This window comes from Squalius cephalus, assembly GCF_949319135.1.
Source record: "Squalius cephalus genome assembly, chromosome: 18".
Lineage (NCBI taxonomy): Eukaryota > Metazoa > Chordata > Actinopteri > Cypriniformes > Leuciscidae > Squalius > Squalius cephalus.
This window is the reverse complement of record NC_137139.1, coordinates 10,418,618-10,436,997: the sequence shown is the minus strand read 5'-3', so window position 1 is coordinate 10,436,997 and position 18,380 is coordinate 10,418,618. Positions and strand designations below refer to the sequence as shown.

The 18,380-nt window shown below is 36.1% G+C and overlaps 1 protein-coding gene across 2 annotated transcripts in view; it reads right to left on the bottom strand.

Moving 5' to 3' along the window:
* Positions 1-2,566: 2,566 nt before the first annotated feature.
* mitfb (melanocyte inducing transcription factor b) overlaps positions 2,567-18,380 on the bottom strand; it is a 65,382-nt gene continuing 49,568 nt past the window's right edge. Inside the window, exons 3-10 of one of the 2 annotated variants that reach the window (XM_079848779.1) lie at positions 16,954-17,184; positions 15,016-15,114; positions 13,500-13,617; positions 13,268-13,360; positions 9,474-9,530; positions 9,215-9,290; positions 8,930-9,077; positions 2,567-4,138 (exon numbers count right to left, since the gene is read on the bottom strand). In XM_079848779.1, the coding sequence (XP_079704905.1) occupies positions 3,716-4,138; positions 8,930-9,077; positions 9,215-9,290; positions 9,474-9,530; positions 13,268-13,360; positions 13,500-13,617; positions 15,016-15,114; positions 16,954-17,184 (1,245 nt within the window). In that variant the 3' untranslated portion in view covers positions 2,567-3,715. The remainder of the gene's footprint in view (positions 4,139-8,929; positions 9,078-9,214; positions 9,291-9,473; positions 9,531-13,267; positions 13,361-13,499; positions 13,618-15,015; positions 15,115-16,953; positions 17,185-18,380) is intronic. The other variant, XM_079848780.1, reaches the window with a different exon arrangement.

The following is an 18,380-nucleotide window of genomic DNA, read 5'->3' as shown; positions in this document are numbered from 1 at the left end:
TTGTCTAGTAGGCAAAGGAGTTTATATTATACACTATTCTTGAAAGTTTTGTAGTGCTTCAAGACACCACAGGTTTAAGCCAGAATACAAAACAGATCAAGTCTCGAGTCGAACCCAAGCTTAAATGAACCCTACTAAGAGACCGCTGGGTTCCACAGTTTAAGACTAAGTCTAAAATCACATAAATAGAAGAGAACATTCATTTAAAGGGATAGTTCACACAAAAATGAAAATTATGAAAAACATTTACTTGCTCTCATGTTGCTCCAAACCAAGTGTTCCACACATCTCTAGAAAAGTGAAGCCAAAGCATTTCGATCGCCCCCTGGTGGCTCGCTGCAGTATAAGTCATAAATCCCGCCCTCTCCATGAAATCGAATGGGACGTGTGCCAATAGCATTTAAAAAAAAAATTCCCAAAGATGGTTTCTGTCATTTTAGGAAGTTTTCATCATGCTGACGTACACCCAAGTGTTACGAATGGCGTTATCGGCACATCTGGGATATTTTGGCTTCATTAGGGAGGAAGTTGAGACACGTCGTCCATCTTTTGTTACCGTCTGTGCTCCAAAGCCACTTAAATACACATTTAGGTTTAACTGTCCTTTTTGGAAACTAACTATCCCAGTCCCCATTGACTTTCACTGTGTGGAAAAGAGCAGCGTGAACTCTCTGCTAAACATCTCTTTTTGTTTACAGGTCATACAGGTTTGGAATGACATGAGGATGTGCAAATGATGACATATTCATTTTTTTTGGTGTGAACTATTGCTTTAAGTTTCAGGTTTGTAATATAAGGCACTTTACAGTGATCTGACTATGTTACCTACACTAAACTCTTACAACATCTTTCCATGAAACAGGCTGATTTCTCAACTGAAAGTTATCTTTGCATAGTTCTATGAAACAACACATTATAGTTTCATCTACATGATCATTATAGTGGCACAAATTGGATGCTACTCAAAGGCAAACATCAGTACATCTGAGTTGAGCACTTTTAAACAGTAGAAATATACAGTAACAGTACAGCTTATTATTACAAACATAGTCAGTCATTTACACTGTATAAGAATTAAAAAACCCAAACAAGTGTTAGAACAAAATATAAAATGCTTTTTTTTTTTAAGGTATGATCTTTCTTCCAGTGTTTTTGCCAATACAAAACATAAAAAATACCAGATCTTTCTCCATAAACTACTATATATATATATATATATATATATATATATATATATATATATATATATATATATATATATATATATATAACAGAAAACCTGGAGCATTTTAGTTACAATGAATGGCATATTCAAACAGAATTTAATAATTAAAATGTTAGATAAAAATGAAAAAGTTTTTAAGGGTAATAGAATCTGAAGTTTGAAATATTACTTGATTATTCCCTTAGGCATCAAATATGTGTTCATAGATTTTTTCACATTCTTATGGATTATTTCATGCGATGCATTGTGTTAAAATGCATCTGGGTATCTTAAGAAATGCATGAGGTGAAAACCGTTTGCATAATTATAGAATTATATAGGCACTGCATTTGATGACAAGAACAGTTTTGAAAACTGCTGGGTTAAATCTGAATATTGCTTCTTGCTTGGCACATTTCACAGGACACTTGAAAATCAGTTGGAAACGCTGTGTGAAAACTGTCTCTCCACACATTCTCTGAAGAGTTTAGCATGGCAATGGATATGACAATGTTAATGTATTTGGTCTCGGCGGGAATAGATCTGCTACACTGCTGCTGCGGCAGAGCAAGTGTCAATACATACTGTACACGGACAAAGCAGATCTATACAGGTGGAGCTGGGGAAGGTGGAGGGTTTCAGAGGAACTTTGAAAGCGAGCTGCAAACTGCCACAGCAAATACTGACCAACTATTTAAATGTTGAGCAGCAATCTCATTGGCTGCAGTTGCGACATGAACCAACCAGCTTGTGCCGTGTAGTTAACAACGTTATTGTCAGAAGGTTGCCTTAAGGACCCATTCGCCTGCGCCAACTTGGCATTTCTTCAGATAGATTGGTATTATTTAAAGATTATTCCACAAATCTATGAAAGATTAAATGTAACAAATCTAAGTGAAATTCTCAAAAACATGAATAAATTAATACTGAGAGAATATTGATTAATAATTGAGTGAAATAATTTATGGTCAGCTGTTTCGGATCATCCTGATAGCAAACACACTTTGCCTAGACATCTAGAGGTTGAATGCGTTTTCATCTGGAAGATGCGATTTTTAGAGAATTTGCTTAAAATGTTGCTCAAACATTCAGTGATGTTAGAACGACATTCAACAGAATTTTATGCGACATTTATGAATTAGTTTGTTTTATCATTTTGATTTATTCAGCTACGTTAAAGGAATATTTCACCAAAAAAGGAAAATGTACTCACACTCATGTTGTCAGAAACCGGTTTGCTGTTATTTTTGTGTAACACAAAAGTAACATTTTATAATCAGCTTAAATTTCAAACTTTTTCTCTCACAGATATCATATCTGTCATATAAAAGTGCCATGGACTAATTTTATGATTTCTTTTTTGGAGCATAATGGACATGGTAATTATGAATTGTTATATGTAAAAAAAACAATAGCGATTCTTCAAAATATCTATATTCAACATAAAACCTACATCATAGTTTAGAACAAAATGAGAGTGAGTACTTAACATAATTTTCAATTATTCTTTTGAATCTTTTTAAGTGCATCTCGTGGGGGGTTGTGTTTACTGGGCAGCTGGCCATTAGATATTAAATCTACATTATGTTAAAAGGGAAGCATTATGCTTAAATCATTCATTTAAAAGGATATACATATATATATAAAAGAGAAATATGTTTCTAAACTGTGCGAAAACATGCTACTGTACACCCCCCCCCCCCCCCCCCCACCCCAAAAAAAATCACCATTCAAGTGCACTTTTATATAGATTGGTGCAGGTAAGACGTCAGAATCCGGAAAACTAATTTGCCACTGGTTCCCTTGATATTTTCCTGTGAGGTTTGTCAATTTATGAGTAAAATAAGGTCTGTGGTAAACATTACTTTACGATATTTGCACATTTTTCTCAAAAACGTACACTGCACACACTCATACCCCAAACTGTCTTATCTAGTTACTTGTCAGAAACGTACGTTTTCAAAAATAAACATACAGTAACTGCTTCAAATTTTGCATTTTCGGTATGGGTGTTTGTAATTTACATGTAGAACAAAGTAGTATCTTAAGTAAAGTATTTTTAAGTAAAGTATCTTCAAGTTACGTTTACCTTATTTTACTCATAAACTGAAAAACCCTATTATAAAAACCTATAGGAAAATCTCGAGGGAACCAGCAACAAATTGGTCTTATGGGTTTGACATCATCCCTGCACCACTCTATTATCCCAAAGTTGATTAAATTATATTCTAAATATACCTATGCCAAGTTACAAAAATCAATCATTTTATGATACTGACCTTGATTATTGTGATATTATGCATAATCTGAGTTATTATACCACAATGAATTTTGGGTAGACAAAAGTGGGATATGGTTAAAATACAATAAAATAAAGTGTAAACATAAAAAAATAATATTACTTTGCACTTGACAAAACAGGCTGTGCTTCCTCTTTAGCAATCCCAAGCATCAGTTGCGTTATAAGAAAAACGCAACAACCAGCGGCCCTAAAAGAAGGTTTTCGCTGTACTAACAAACATGCTCGTTTTCCTCCATGTTCACGCTGTCCTTACGGCTTCTGTCATTCGAGGCTCCGGATGAGACGGAGGTGAGAAGTGGGTCGCTTGTTGCTACAGACGACAATGTGTCATCCATCAGGATGTCGTCAAGTTTAGTGGCATTTGCCTTAGAAATGAGACCATAAGCCCCTGCATCTGCAGAAGCGCTAGAGCCTGTACCATGGGAGTCGTTAAAGGTGATTGTACCGTCGTTAAGGTCTAGGGTGCTGGAGCGGCCCATGCCAGTGCAAGAGGGGTGCGTGTGAGGGTACATGTCTTGGCTGCAGTCCCCCAGGACCGTCTCCTGTTTTATGCCCCGGGCTGCTAGATCTGATGGACAGAGTGTAGACGAGGCGATGGCCAGACCATGAGCACGAGCCTGCATTTCCAACTCCTGGATTAACATTGAGCAATGGACAGACAACAAAACATTAACTGTAACATAAACTGTAATTAACTTTAGTGAAATCTTAAAGCCACATTGAAATCAAAACTGACTATTCTTATTTTGTATGTAATATATATTTACGGTGGTCAAGAGAGCTCAACTCGCTGCAACTTAATAAAACACATGCAAATAGATAATACACCAGCAAATTAAGAAAACATCATCAGTTTAACAACACATGTGCAACGCAACCAAATACAGAAACGCACTGCAAAATACTCACAACTCACAATTTTGTTTATTTTAACATCGTGATTCCTGATTATATATGCACTGAGTATTTGCAGCGCTTTTCTGTATTTGGTTGCGTTGTGACTATTTGCAGCGTGTTTTTGTATTTGGTTGCGTTGTGAGTATTTGCAGAGTGTTTCTGTATTTGGTTGCGTTGTGAGTATTAGCAGCACATTTCTGTATTTGGTTGCATTGTGAGTATTTGCAGCGAACTTCTGTATTTGGTTGCATTGTGAGTATTTGCAGCGAACTTCTGTATTTGGTTGCATTGTGAGTATTTGCAGGACGTTTCTGTATTTGGTTGCATTGTGACTATTTGCAGCACATTTCTGTATTTGGTTACATTGTGATTATTTGCAGCGCACTTCTGTATTTGGTTGCACTGAGTATTTGCAGCACGTTTCTGTATTTGGTCGCATTGTGAGTATTTGCAGAGTGTTTCTGAGTTTGGATGCATTGTGAGTATTTGCAGAGTGTTTCTGAGTTTGGATGCATTGTGAGTATTTGCAGCACGTTTCTGTATTTGGTTGCATTGTGAGTATTTGTAGTGCGCTTCTGTATTTGGTTGCATTGTGAGTATTAGCAGCGCATTTATGTATTTGGTTGCGTTGTGAGTATTTGCAGCGCACTTCTGTATTTGGTTGCACTAAGTATTTGCAGCACGTTTCTGTATTTGGTTGCATTGTGAGTATTTGCAGCTCATTTCTGTATTTGGTTGCACTGAGTATTTGCAGCGTGTTTCTGTGTTTGGTTGCGTTGTGAGTATTTACACCGTGTTTCTGTATTTAGTTGCATTGTGAGTATTCGCAGCACGTTTCTGAATTTGATTGCATTGTGAGTATTTGCAGCGTGTTTCTGTGTTTAGTTGCATTGTGAGTATTCGCAGCACGTGTCTGTATTTGGTTGCATTGTGAGTATTTGCAGCACGTTTCTGTATTTGGTTGCATTGTGAGTATTTGCAGCGTGTTTCTGTGTTTGCTTGCGTTGTGAGTATTTGCAGCACGTTTCTGTGTTTGGTTGCGTTGTGAGTATTTACACCGTGTTTCTGTATTTGCTTGCGTTGTGAGTATTTGCAGCGCGTTTCTGTATTTAGTTGCATTGTGAGTATTTGCAGTGCGTTTCTGTATTTAGTTGCATTGTGAGTATTTGCAGCGCGTTTCTGTATTTAGTTGCATTGTGAGTATTTGCAGTGCGTTTCTGTATTTAGTTGCATTGTGAGTATTTGCAGCGTGTTTCTGTATTTAGTTGCATTGTGAGTATTTGCAGCGCGTTTCTCTATTTGGTCGCGTTGCCATTTACATTGCAGTAAGCTAGATCAATATTAGAATATGATACATAAAGATGGACGACTTGTGTTTCTAAATGGCATGCAATTAATTTTTAAATATATTGTATGGTGGAGAAAATGCTGTATTACTGTTACTACAAATAAAGCTCTTTCTGATTATGCAATGTTAGCCACTTGACAAAATAGTGTTGTCTCTGAGGCACAAAAATGTTACTCGCAGTAAATCAAGAGATTCAAACAATAAGAATTTCCATGTTGAGCTACTATATATATTGATGATTAGTTTTTCTGCCGATAAAGGTATCCAAACAGTTGTTGACCTGTCTAGTAAAACATAATATATTCAAGCATTCTTTTGTGTTTCCATGGTTTCTACGAAAGTAAAACCAGAAATTGAGGATAACACGGACGCAATGCGGAGCAATGACACTACCGTTACACTGGTTAAAATAGCTGATTTCTCTGGATTTAAACATTGTTGGAAACATTTGTGAAAATGTAAGTACACACGTCGACAAAATATAAATATATATTACATTGTTCTAGTGGTTTTTGGATATTTTAATCCAAAAATCGTACATATTGTGCCTTTAAATCATTATGTTTAAATAATCTTTTTTCATGAGAAGTGCGCTTATTTTGATGTGTTGACTAACATAGTAAAGCACATGTAAAGTACTTGATTATAATTTTAACTGTAGTGTGTTATTCCATATTTAAAGTTAATATATTTTAAATGTACTAAATTGCAACTTCATTCATACAAATGTTTAATTACAGGGGCCATCAAGCGATTACATTTTTTCATCTAATTAATTACATGATGTGCCGATTAGTTAATCTAACTAATCGCAAAAAATAATTTAAAGTCATTATTGTGTTAAATGAGAAAAGCATCAAATAGACATTACAAAATGTAGCTTTAGAAAGAAATATTTTATTTGGTTCAACATAGAATTTATTACACATAAACTTTTAGGCTACAACGGTCATGATTTTTTTTTTTTTTCAGAAGCTGCATCTGAATTGATATTTAGATGTATTTACAGACAAAAACAGTTTTGGTTACCAACATTCTTCATAATATCTTCTATGTTCTGCAAAAGAAAGAAAGTCATACAGGTATAAGACGACACGAGAGTGAGTAAATGCAAATAAACAAAAGTATAATTTTTGGGCAAACTATCCCCAAAATATGAAATAATTTTTTTTATGAAATGATACTTAAAATAAGAAACTAAAACTGCCAGTAAGTGGCGGTAAATGTCTAAATGAGTAAGTCATTGATTCTTTCATTCCTCCGATTTGTTCAAACGGCTGATTCATTCAGGAATGAAGTCATTAGGTGTGTCATTAAGTCTATGACATCAAAGTACTGTGAGAGCGATTAATGTATGCTTTCGAATGGCTCTCTCGCGGTACTTTGATGTCACACACCGTTCGCTCTGCGCAGCACCATTTCAAATTGAACACACTTAATGGCTCTCTTTATGAATGAGCCATTGAATCATTGTTTCACCCGACTGATTCACTCAAAACGCAGATTAATTCAGAAACGAAACACCGCTGTGTGTTGCTCTGAGACGCACGACAGTTCAGCTCTGGCTTTATAGGTAATATTTTTGTTGGAAAAAACGGACAGTACTGTGTCTAAAATATAACATAATATCAACTTCTTATTTATTGAACTGTTGTATAAGATCAGGGAAGAACGGTGGCTCAGTGTTAGCGCTGTTGCCTCACAACAAGAAGATCACCGGTTCGAGCCAGGAGTTTTTTCTCCGGGTGCTCCGGTTTCCCCCACAGTCCAAGGACATGCTGGTTAAAATTGCTTGTGTGTGAGTGTGTGTGATTTCCCTGTGATGGACTGTCCATCTGTCCAGGGTGCTTTCCCCTGCCTCTGGACTAAGGAACTGGGACAGGCTCCAGCCCTATGACCCAAGAAGGTCATATAAGGATGAATGAATGACTGAAATGTATAAAATTTGCATTTGTGCTATTCAGAATAAAAACAGCACTCATGTGATATTGTGCTCGTTACTCGTGTGATATTTCTTAACTATGTCAGATGATATACAGTAAATATGAGACAAAAACTCAGAAAGGGGAATTTTTGCACTGATATCTTGAATTCTAGAGTCATTCTAACTGAATTCTATAGGCTCCATCACACAGTGAGTTGTTGCCTGAATGAAAGACAGGTGCTCTAAATTATTTTAACGTGTTATTTTTCCGTAACTAATTAATTAAATGAACACATTAAATTGACATCCCATGTAATTACAAATATACATGATTTTAATACGTCATACAAGTTTCAATAGAAATTACATTTAAGTATATTTTAGTTTACCATAAACGCTTGTCAGTACATTCGGCAGTACACTTTAACCATATTTAAAAAAAAAAATAGAATTATGAAATAAAGATTGTGTTAAAAAAACTCTTAATTTAATTATAAACTATAATACATTTTCATTTTATTGTAAATAACTTGCATTTAGGAACACTTAACACAAGTTAAGTTTAGTCTTTTTCGGTTTAGATTTTTTATGCACAGGTGTGTATTTTTATTGGAATTTTACTATTTCACCATTTCTTTTACAAAAATAACCAAAACAATTTTGCACTAGGTACACAAAATAGTTCCACTCAGGACCTTAAGGACAAAAATGTCCCCATTGAAACCCATTAAAACGGCAATTTTTAATTCCAGGGCCATTTATCTATAAAATGATGCAATCTTTGTTAATAGGCTTTCATTCTGTTGGCAAGGCTTTCTCAAATTTGGAACATGACTTGTTTAGCAGTTTTAGAGTTCAACATGTTTTATAAAATATATATTTTATATTGTTCATAAATCATTTTCATAAACTTAAAAATTGGTTTAACTTTTTAAACTTTTTTATTCTGCCAAGGGTCTTCTTTAAAATTAAACCAAACTTAAGTCTGTGCTCCCAAGCTTCAAATTTTCATGACCGTTTTTTGACATGGACATTTTTGTCCTCGATGGACCTGTGTGTAACTTTTTTAAATTGAAGCTCAAGGGTTAAGTATATTCTTTTAAAGTATATAATAAGTACTCTTTTTAAAAGTATGCAAAATCGTACTTCTTTTCCGCAAGGGTAATTATGGTCACTGTGCTGTTTCTCTAGATTTAGATGCCATTGCACGCACTGGCCGAGGTGTTGGCCAGACTGGGGTCTGTCTGAACTGACCTGTATCCTGAGTATCAGGTGACGGTTGGCGTGCTCCAGCTTCTTCTGACGGTTCTCCAGCTCTTTGCTGCGCTGCTGCTCTCTCTGAAGTTTCCTGATGTAATCCACAGAGGCCTTAAGAATAGTGCCCTTGTTCCAACGCATGTCCCTGAGGAACACAAGCACGTCCTCAGCTGACAACAGATAGAACTCTGATATGAACAGCATCAGCATCTGCAGCAATAATAGCATGTATTCATCTGGTTTATGTGTAACTGCGTATCTATTGAACATCGTTGTCCTTACGGGTCATTTGATCTCGGAATCAGAGTCCCCAGTTCTTTGATTCGATCGTTAATGTTGAATCTTCGTCGCCTCTCAACTGAAACAGATGAAACATTCATGTTATACTACACAAATCACATTTAAGGCACTCCACTTACAGAGTCTGTGGGACACAGACAAAAACTTTGCAATTTTTTCTTATTTTTACAAACTGAGGGATGAGTAAAAATGACTGTCTTTGGTAATTGGAAGCAGGCTTCAATCTTGTTTTGAAACTCACTTAAGTTATGGTTGTCCTTTTTTTGCCTTTCCTTTGCGAGAGCGCGAACTTCTGCCCCTAAAAAAGACAAAGGGAGGTGAGAGGAGAAACTGAAAGCAGGACGTTTATTAATTTCACAGATGTCAAATTGGCACCCTTGAAATGTCACTGCAGTCGACTTTTGTAGTTTATTTTCTCCAACCCAAATCTCTTTTTCACAAAATCTAGATCCCTTCCTCTACAGAATACGACCAACGATTTTCTTTTTGTAATAAAATACAGTACCATGAATGCTCTGCATACCCAAGCCATTTGTAGACTCTCTAACTAATATTAACATTATAAATTGCTATAAATTCCCTCGTTTGAGGTGTACCATAAAGCTTACATGATAAAAATGTTGGTATTACGTATGCAACTGTCCGTCATTCATTTATTTGACAAATGACAGTAATTTTCTTCAAATCTGCCAGTTACAGAGGGTTTTGGTAAGCGGATCCACAGCAGTTTTGGCGACTACGCTCTTATGTATCATCATCATTGTCCCGCGTCCTCAGTGGTTTGCTGGCTTTAAATTGAAACCTGCCATGGTGTTTCTTATTTGACATTGATTTAATAACAGTTCAATAAATAAGAAGTACCCCTTCCTTTGGGGTACCTAGCACAGTAGTCCAGTACCTAAAGCAGGGGTCGGCAATAGGCGGCCCGCGGGCCAAAACTGGCCCGCCAGCAATATTTTCTGGCCCGCCGGATTATTTTGGAAGTCCGTTTTAAAAAAATTTTTTTTATCAGCCTATTTTTATTTTACAATAACGGTTTACAAATAGGCCCCGTGTATCATTCGTTACTTATTATTTATTCGGGTATAACACACTGATGAATAATATGTATTATTCATCATACTGTGCATACCGCATACTGTGTGAAACGCGCATAAGGAATCATGCGGCGCGGGATTAAATTTTAAAGTATAAAGACGGTAGCGGTCGGAACTCTGGTGTACCTACTTTGGACGGAGCGGGCGGTCTGACTGACAATAGCCCACTCCCGACATCTTTTGACAGCGTATCCGCACCTCATTCTGACCGCCTGTACACCTACAGTAGCTCTGAGGAGCTGTTTGGTACTGAAACCATTGTCAGTCAACAACACTCTTTTTTTGCAAGGATGTTTGAAATAGTTTAGCAAAACTTCATTTGTCAGTAGGGCAATATGGTTTTCGTTTATGTTGCTTAGAAATTTGAGTGATAGGCTTTGTCCTATTTAATTTGTTATTTATATTTCATTAATTTTTTCTGTGACATTTTTTTCTCTGCTGACAGTAGCCTACAATGTTAAAACAATATTTTATGTTGACACGAACACAATTTTTGTATAGCATTTATAATTGTTATAGGCTACTTAATCTCTCTCTTTCCGTTAGAGACATTTGAATGTGAGATTCTGTAAACGAGATCTAAATTTGGCGGACCCGTCAGGTCGGGAAATAAAGCGGGTGAACACCGAGTGTATTTTAAGCGGTTGCTGAATAAAACCTTGTGGGAGCGGGACGAAAAAAAAAAAAAAAACAGTCACGCGCAGACCTCCTTAAACCATAGGTGTGTATGTGTGTGTCCCGAATAAATAATAATAATAAAAAAGAAATAAAGTTCAAAAGTCGGACTGTAAGCAAATTAGGCATGATTGCTATTCACACCTTTATTAAAATGGCTGTAATATGTTAACACAATAGTACTTGATCTGTTTAAAATGATTTCATTGATACATGCAATGTAGACGTTAAGAGTATTCATTAAGAGCAGTGTTGGGGGTAACTCATTACAAGTAACTTGAGTTACGTAATCAGATAACTTTTTCAAGTAACTAGTAAAGTAATGCATTACTTTTTCAATTTGCAATAAAATATCTAAGTTACTTTTCCAAATAAGTAACGCTAGTTACTTTTTCACATTTATTGACTGACAGCTCTCCTGTCCCCATGTTGAGAGAAACAAAGTGAGGTGGTGGTGTGTGCGCTGTGTAAACATGATGGTTATTGTAGTTCTAGAGTAAATGTGAACTTACTCATCTCACTGCTCAAAATAAATAAAAACAGTAAAATGCAATCTCAGAATTTTACTCAACTTTTATAATTAACTATTAAATTACACAAATATACTTTGTGAATTTAATCTCACTTTATTAATGTCTTTGCTGCTGACCTTCAATGATCTAATTCAACCATACTAATAAGCAAAAATTACTTTATAAGATTTAGAAATAAGAGTGTTGAACTTCCTTCTCCTGTATATTATTGTTCTTTAATCCAGAACAGCAGCGCAGCTGAAAGGTTTGAGCGGCACCCTTTACTGTTAAGCGTAAATATACATTTCCTTCAGCCTGAGGCTTATTCAGTTCACTTTTGGTGTGAAAGGGCCTTAACATTTGCCAAAAATATAACTTTTATGTTTGTCTTGTTATTAAAAAAAACAAACAAGCAAGCCCAGCCCAGGTGAGAAGAAAAAGTAACGTAAAAGTAACGTAACACATTACTTTTCATAAAAAGTAACTAAGTAATGCAATTAGTTACTTTTTTGGGGAGTAACGCAATATTGTAATGCATTACTTTTAAAAGTAACTTTCCCCAACACTGATTAAGAGTATTTAATTTGTATCCATAGGGCTACTCCATGTAGCTGGCCCGCCATCTACTGGCTAAAAAAAAAATTGGCCCCAAAGTTACTTGCCGACCCCTGACCTAAAGGGTGGAGCTAGACTCACTGCAGATCGTTGATTGGATGACAGAGAATCGTCACTTGCACGTGTTACAAGGGAATGACAACACAATTTTTTTTGGTCTTGTGACAAACAGCCTCATGCCGAGAAGCAAGAACAAGATCTGCGGTTTGTCCTTCATTGTTTACTGTGTCGCTTTCTTCTTCTCGCGAGAATGACGTTGGTCGCTACTTTCCGGCATACACCATGCCTATCAAGTAATGTTACTGTTGGTGGTGGAAACGCAAGCCGGATCAGGGTTTACCGTCCCGAAACGTACTGTACCGTACCGCTCGGTGGAAACGAGCCATAAGTCACAATATTGCCAGTTTTTGCCAACAAAAATACCACCCGTAAAGCCAGAGCTTTATGAACGAATCAGTGTTTTGAGCAAATCAATCGAGTGAACCACTGATTTAATGACCCATTCATGAAGAGGGTCATTTAATTCATTCCTGAATGAATCAAATTGATTTTGTCACCGTTTGAACGAATCGAATGAATGATTCAATGACTCATTTAGACATTTACCGCCACCAACTGGCAGTTTTACTTTCTTATATAGAGTATCACTTCATTAAAAATGAAACATAAAATGGTTTATTTACATTTACTCATCCTCATGTCATTTCAAACCTGCATGACTTTCTTTCTTTTGCGAAATATAGAAGATATTTAGAATGTTGGTAACCAAACTGTTTTGTCTGTAAATACTGTATATCTAAATACCAATTCAAAATCATGGCCGTTGTTGCCTAAAAGTTTATATGTAATAAATTAATTGATGAATCAAATATTTGATGCTTTTATCATTTAAAATAATAATGACTTTAAATTATCTTTTGGGGGTAATTTCTCAGCCAAATTTGATGTGTGATTATTTAATTGGCACATGATGTAATTAATTAGATTAGATCATGTAATTAAATATACACATTTAATTTTACACATCTTATGAACCTATATGAGCATGTTCATGTGTAAATCAAATCCATTAAATTGTTATTAAGTTTCAGAGAGGACACAGTCATGCAGGAAAGGAGAGGAATCTTTGAACGTACCCACAGGAAACCCTTCAGGCCTTTGATAGTTCTCAAAGTTGCTACAGGAGCTGGGCTTGTCCATCATGTGCATCATCGCTGGAGATGGAGTAACTGTGATGTATACGAGCACAAGTCTTATCATCATTCACATGACTTTAACAGGTGAAACACAATCCAGCACATCCTCACAATATCGACTCTACAGAATGGCATTAACCGACTCATCCGTTGTTAAATAAACAACACTTACCAGAGAATTCCCTTTTAATGTTGGGCAGGTTAGCAGGGCACGAGTTACTAATAGAGAGTCCAGGAGGAGGCATCCCTGGGTTACTGTACAGGTCCAAGAGGTTCCCCGACACAGGAATCTAGAAACACAAGACCATATACATATCATAGTCTCATTTTACTGAAGTGTATCATATTGTGAAGCTTCACAATGGCTTCACAAGACTCTTCTTGTTCTTTTTGATGCTTGACATTTAACTGTCATTGCCCCTTTAACTGTCATTGCGTGGAAAAGAGCAGCTTGAACTAAAATAAGTCCTATGGATTTGGAAGGACATGAGAGTGAGTAAATGATAGAATGTTCATCACTATACTTCACTATTTCATTGAGAGACATTAGATCAGGTGATGACAGCTGGATCACACTACTTTCTACAATACCGACACCAACAACAGCTCTGATTGTGTGAGAAGACCGAAAGAGAAAAAGTCTCATGAAATTCACTGCTAATTTGAATACATACTTGAGACACTTTTGGAGCAAGAGATCAGGGTTTGGCTGGTTAGCATTGTTAGCCCCTACAGGTAGATGACGTAACTTTTTGTTTTTTGGAGGCAAAATCAAATTAGAAATAAAATTACAAATACTTCATTATATTAACAAATTTTTTGGAAGCAAAATTAAATAAATACATTTGTATTACTATTATATTACTACTATTTTTTGGAAGCAAAATAACATACAATGAATAAAAAAATTAATTATATTAACAGTTTAGTTTTTTTTTTGCAAGCAAAATAATTAAAAGTAAAATAAAACAAAATAAAATAATAAATATTTAATTATATTAACTGTTTCTTTGCAAGCTAAATTTAATAAATGCATACTTATTACTATTATATTACTACTATTTTTTGGAAGCAAAATAACATACAATGAATAAAAAAATTAATTATATTAACAGTTTAGTTTTTTTTTTGCAAGCAAAATAATTAAAAGTAAAATAAAACAAAATAAAATAATAAATATTTAATTATATTAACTGTTTCTTTGCAAGCTAAATTTAATAAATGCATACTTATTACTATTATATTACTGCTTTTTTTTAGGCAAAATACAATTAAAATATGATCAAATTAAATAAATACTTTATTATATTAATTGTTTTTTGCAGGCAAATTTAAATAAAAACATGCATTACTATTATATAACTACTATTTTAGGCAAAAAAAAAAAATTCAGGTCACACTTTAGTTTAGGGTAAAATTCTCACTATTAACAAAGCAAAAAAATAAATACATATTTCAATGTATTATTACTGTTTTTGCAAGTAAAATAAAATAAAATAAATAATTTTATCACTACTGTTTTATAGGGCTCTTAAAAACACAATCCATGCGTTTGTGCATCAATCCATCAGCACTATTACACAAAATCTTGATGTCCTTCCACGTACTCACATTAGTATTTACAAGAGCTGAAGATGTAAAAACGGATAATAAACGGTTATAGAAAAAAGTCAAATATTTTTCTCTACCGTGTTGGCCATCTGAAGTCCGGGGTCCAAGGAGAGTCCCATGATATCATCATTGTAACTGGATTCCAGACTTATTATGTCATCAATGACATCATCCATCTGAGAGAAATCAAAGGCAATCAGGTCAACAGCTGTCAGAGGTCATCCGCTGAGGTACAGTGTAACATTGTGAAGTATCTAGTGTACTGGAAATAACACAACAGCTCAAATCCATCCATTTCCAATGCTGAAAATCACTCTGATGAAGCCGATGTACTGAAGCACATCCCAAAGCCACTCAACCTGCCAGTGCCAAGCTCTCTCTAATCTATTAACACATATTTTAGCGCTCTCTCTCTCTCTCGATCACACCGTGAGCAGTGACGCAGTCCACACCAGCTGTTTCAGAGACACTTCTCAGAGCTGTTGGCTTTGCTTCTTCACTGAAATCAGTTTTATTGATTAACATCTTCATGATGTCACTATCTATTTATACATCATTTCCTGATGTTGATGGATTTGTGAGTTTGCCACATGAACCTGTCAGGATCCTGTCACCTCTGTCTAGGCTTGTTTATAGGTTTTCTGTCTCAGGATCCCGACATCCATGTTTTCATCTTAAACCCTGACAGAACCTCCGGAAAATATGTCACCACAAATTTAAAAGGAAAAGAAAATGGTAAATGTAAATGGGGGGAAAAAAAGTTAAGCCTGTTTTGTACCATCATTCAATTCAACCATGACTATTCAAGAGTTCCAATCATATATTTATGTTTAATCCGATTTGATAGTTAGCCTAAACGTGTGTATGTTAGTGAATTCCAATCATTCGTAAATATGGCGCTCATCCACAATTAGCATAATCCCGCCCATGAGTTACAACTACATAAATGACGTGTCCAGGAACGCTGTGGAATCTTCTGGACTTTCTTCTCAGGTTTGACTCCAGTATATTACATAAATGCAAAAGAGACCAATAGGCCATATGCCTAATAATAAATATAAATTATCATGTGTCCACCAAAACATTTTTAGCCAGCTAAAAAAATGCCAGGCGCCCTTCTGAAAATGGCCAGCTAGAGGCACTTGAGAGCGCTTTGGAGGAGCAGCTGGGTACTATGATAAGGAAAATGCCAGGCAGTAATATGTTATCTCATTTTGAAGAATATTACTGAATATAAAAATGCAGTAACCAGCAATTATTAACTTCTCCATTGTTGTTCAGTCATTGAACAAGGAGGATGGTTGGTCGGTGTGGTATCTGTCCCGCCCTTCCTCCACTGTGATTGGACGGCTGGGTAAAAAGTGACAGTGACGAATGCAGCGTTTTACCAAAAGTTAAACAGTTTTCAACTCTCATCAACAAAATAAAAAAGACATAAACAGGTCATAAAAGGATAGACATGGTCAGCAACAATACTCAGGTCAGCTGTGGTGTTTAATTGATGCTAATTAAATTAGTACTGAGAGGCTCAAAGTGTGCCGAGATAAAATCCCACACACCATTACACCACCAGCCCTAGCCTGAACCGCTGATACAAGGCAGGATGGATCCAGCTTTCATGTTGTTTACGCCAAATTCTGATCATAATAAAGTTAATATAACATTTCTTAAAGTTTATTAATCATCATTAACGTTAGTTAATAAATGTTAACCTGCCCATCCATTAAATAATACTTTACAATAAGGTTTCATTTGTTAGCCGTAGTTAATGTATTAATAGCATGAACTAATCATGAACAATACATTTGTTACAGTATTTATTAACCTTTGTTAACGTTATTTAATAAAAATACAGCTGTTCATGTTTGCTCACAGTGCAAATACAAGTTTTGGTTTTAATAATGTATTAGTAAATGTTGAAATTACTGTTAACTAAAGTGTTACCCATTATTTTCAGAAAGGGTTGAAGTAAAATATTTCAGAATTCTTTACAGTAATTGAAACGGTGTCGTTACCTCTTTCTCGCAGTTGGGGTTGAGTGTCAGTAAGGCCATAGGACTGTTGGGGGCGCTGTTGCCCGGCCCCGGAGGCATTCCCCCGTGATCGCTGGCCTGGCTGGGACACGGCAAGCTCAACGCCTGCGACCCGAGCTTTCCTCCCAGTGTGGTGGACAGATACGCCTTCACCTGCTGCCTCTGAGCCTGCTGGATGTGATACTTAGTGGGATTTTCAAGATGCGTTTGAACCTTAAGACAGAGAGAGAGAGAGAGAGGGGTAGAGTTAAAATCACAGTTCGCTGAACGCTAAGTAATGGCACATTATGCATGACGTTCTCCAGAAAGAAAGATGTGCTGTGAACAAATCTTTGACCTTAAACAAACACTGTTTGACCAACTGAAGCTACTATCTACTGAATTGACTTGACCGATAATGATTGAAGATGGTTGTGCCTAAAAAGGGGTGAATAACTGATTAGTTTTGCCTGTTGAACAATTAGTGCAAGACACAACAAAACACTACTGACGTTGTGCTGTTTTTTGTCAAAATATGTCTTTCTGCTTTTTATGAAGCAACTTTGACGTCAGCGTCAGGTTAAAACAATGGAGTCTTTCTGCAGATCCAGAGCAACAAACGTCTCCCACCTCCATCCTATTTACAGAGAGTCTTTGCCTGTCTAATTCAAGCCAGAGCGGGGTAATTCAGATCTCAGCGCTATAAACGTCAGAAAGGCTGACGAAACACACGTGCAATCTATCTTTGACAGCTAAACCGTCACATTTCCAGCTGTTCTCTGAGGAATGATGAAGCATGCATGACTAAACTGAATGTTAACAGTATGACAACACTCACTCTAAAAAAAGTCAGGAAAAATAGGGTCCAAAAATTGCGTTGATGTAAGAGTTAGGGTTAAAGGAAATGTCTGTAAACTGAAAGATGTCCAGGCGTGATAGAATAAATTGTGTGTGAAGGTGTCGGTTCAAGCGCAAGAAAATGTGAAAGACGAACCATTTCAGTATTTGCATGCTTTCTGAGACGCGGCTTTCACAAAACTTCTCCAACCGTGAGAGTTTTCTTTCACGTCTTCTTGCACTTAAAAACACGTGTTAATGATCAACTTTTGTGGCGATGCAGCAATGGCCCGATCGGGTAAGTGACAGATCCCTCTACTGTCCCAAGCGCTGTTTACAATGACCCCGGGCCATCGGCCAGTCCTTATTGTTGAGTCCTTCATTTATTCAACAAATTTATCTAGAAATCAGAATATCATAGAGACTTAAGCCGGGGACACACTTGACGACTGTTAGGCCGATTATGAATGTAATTTGATACTGTTATGAATGATCATGCCCAAACGTGCCGAGTCAGAGACACAGTTGGTGTTTAAAATCTGCTCCAGTCATTGGAAACAGTCTGTAAGTGTGTGTTCAGTTCATTCTTCGAA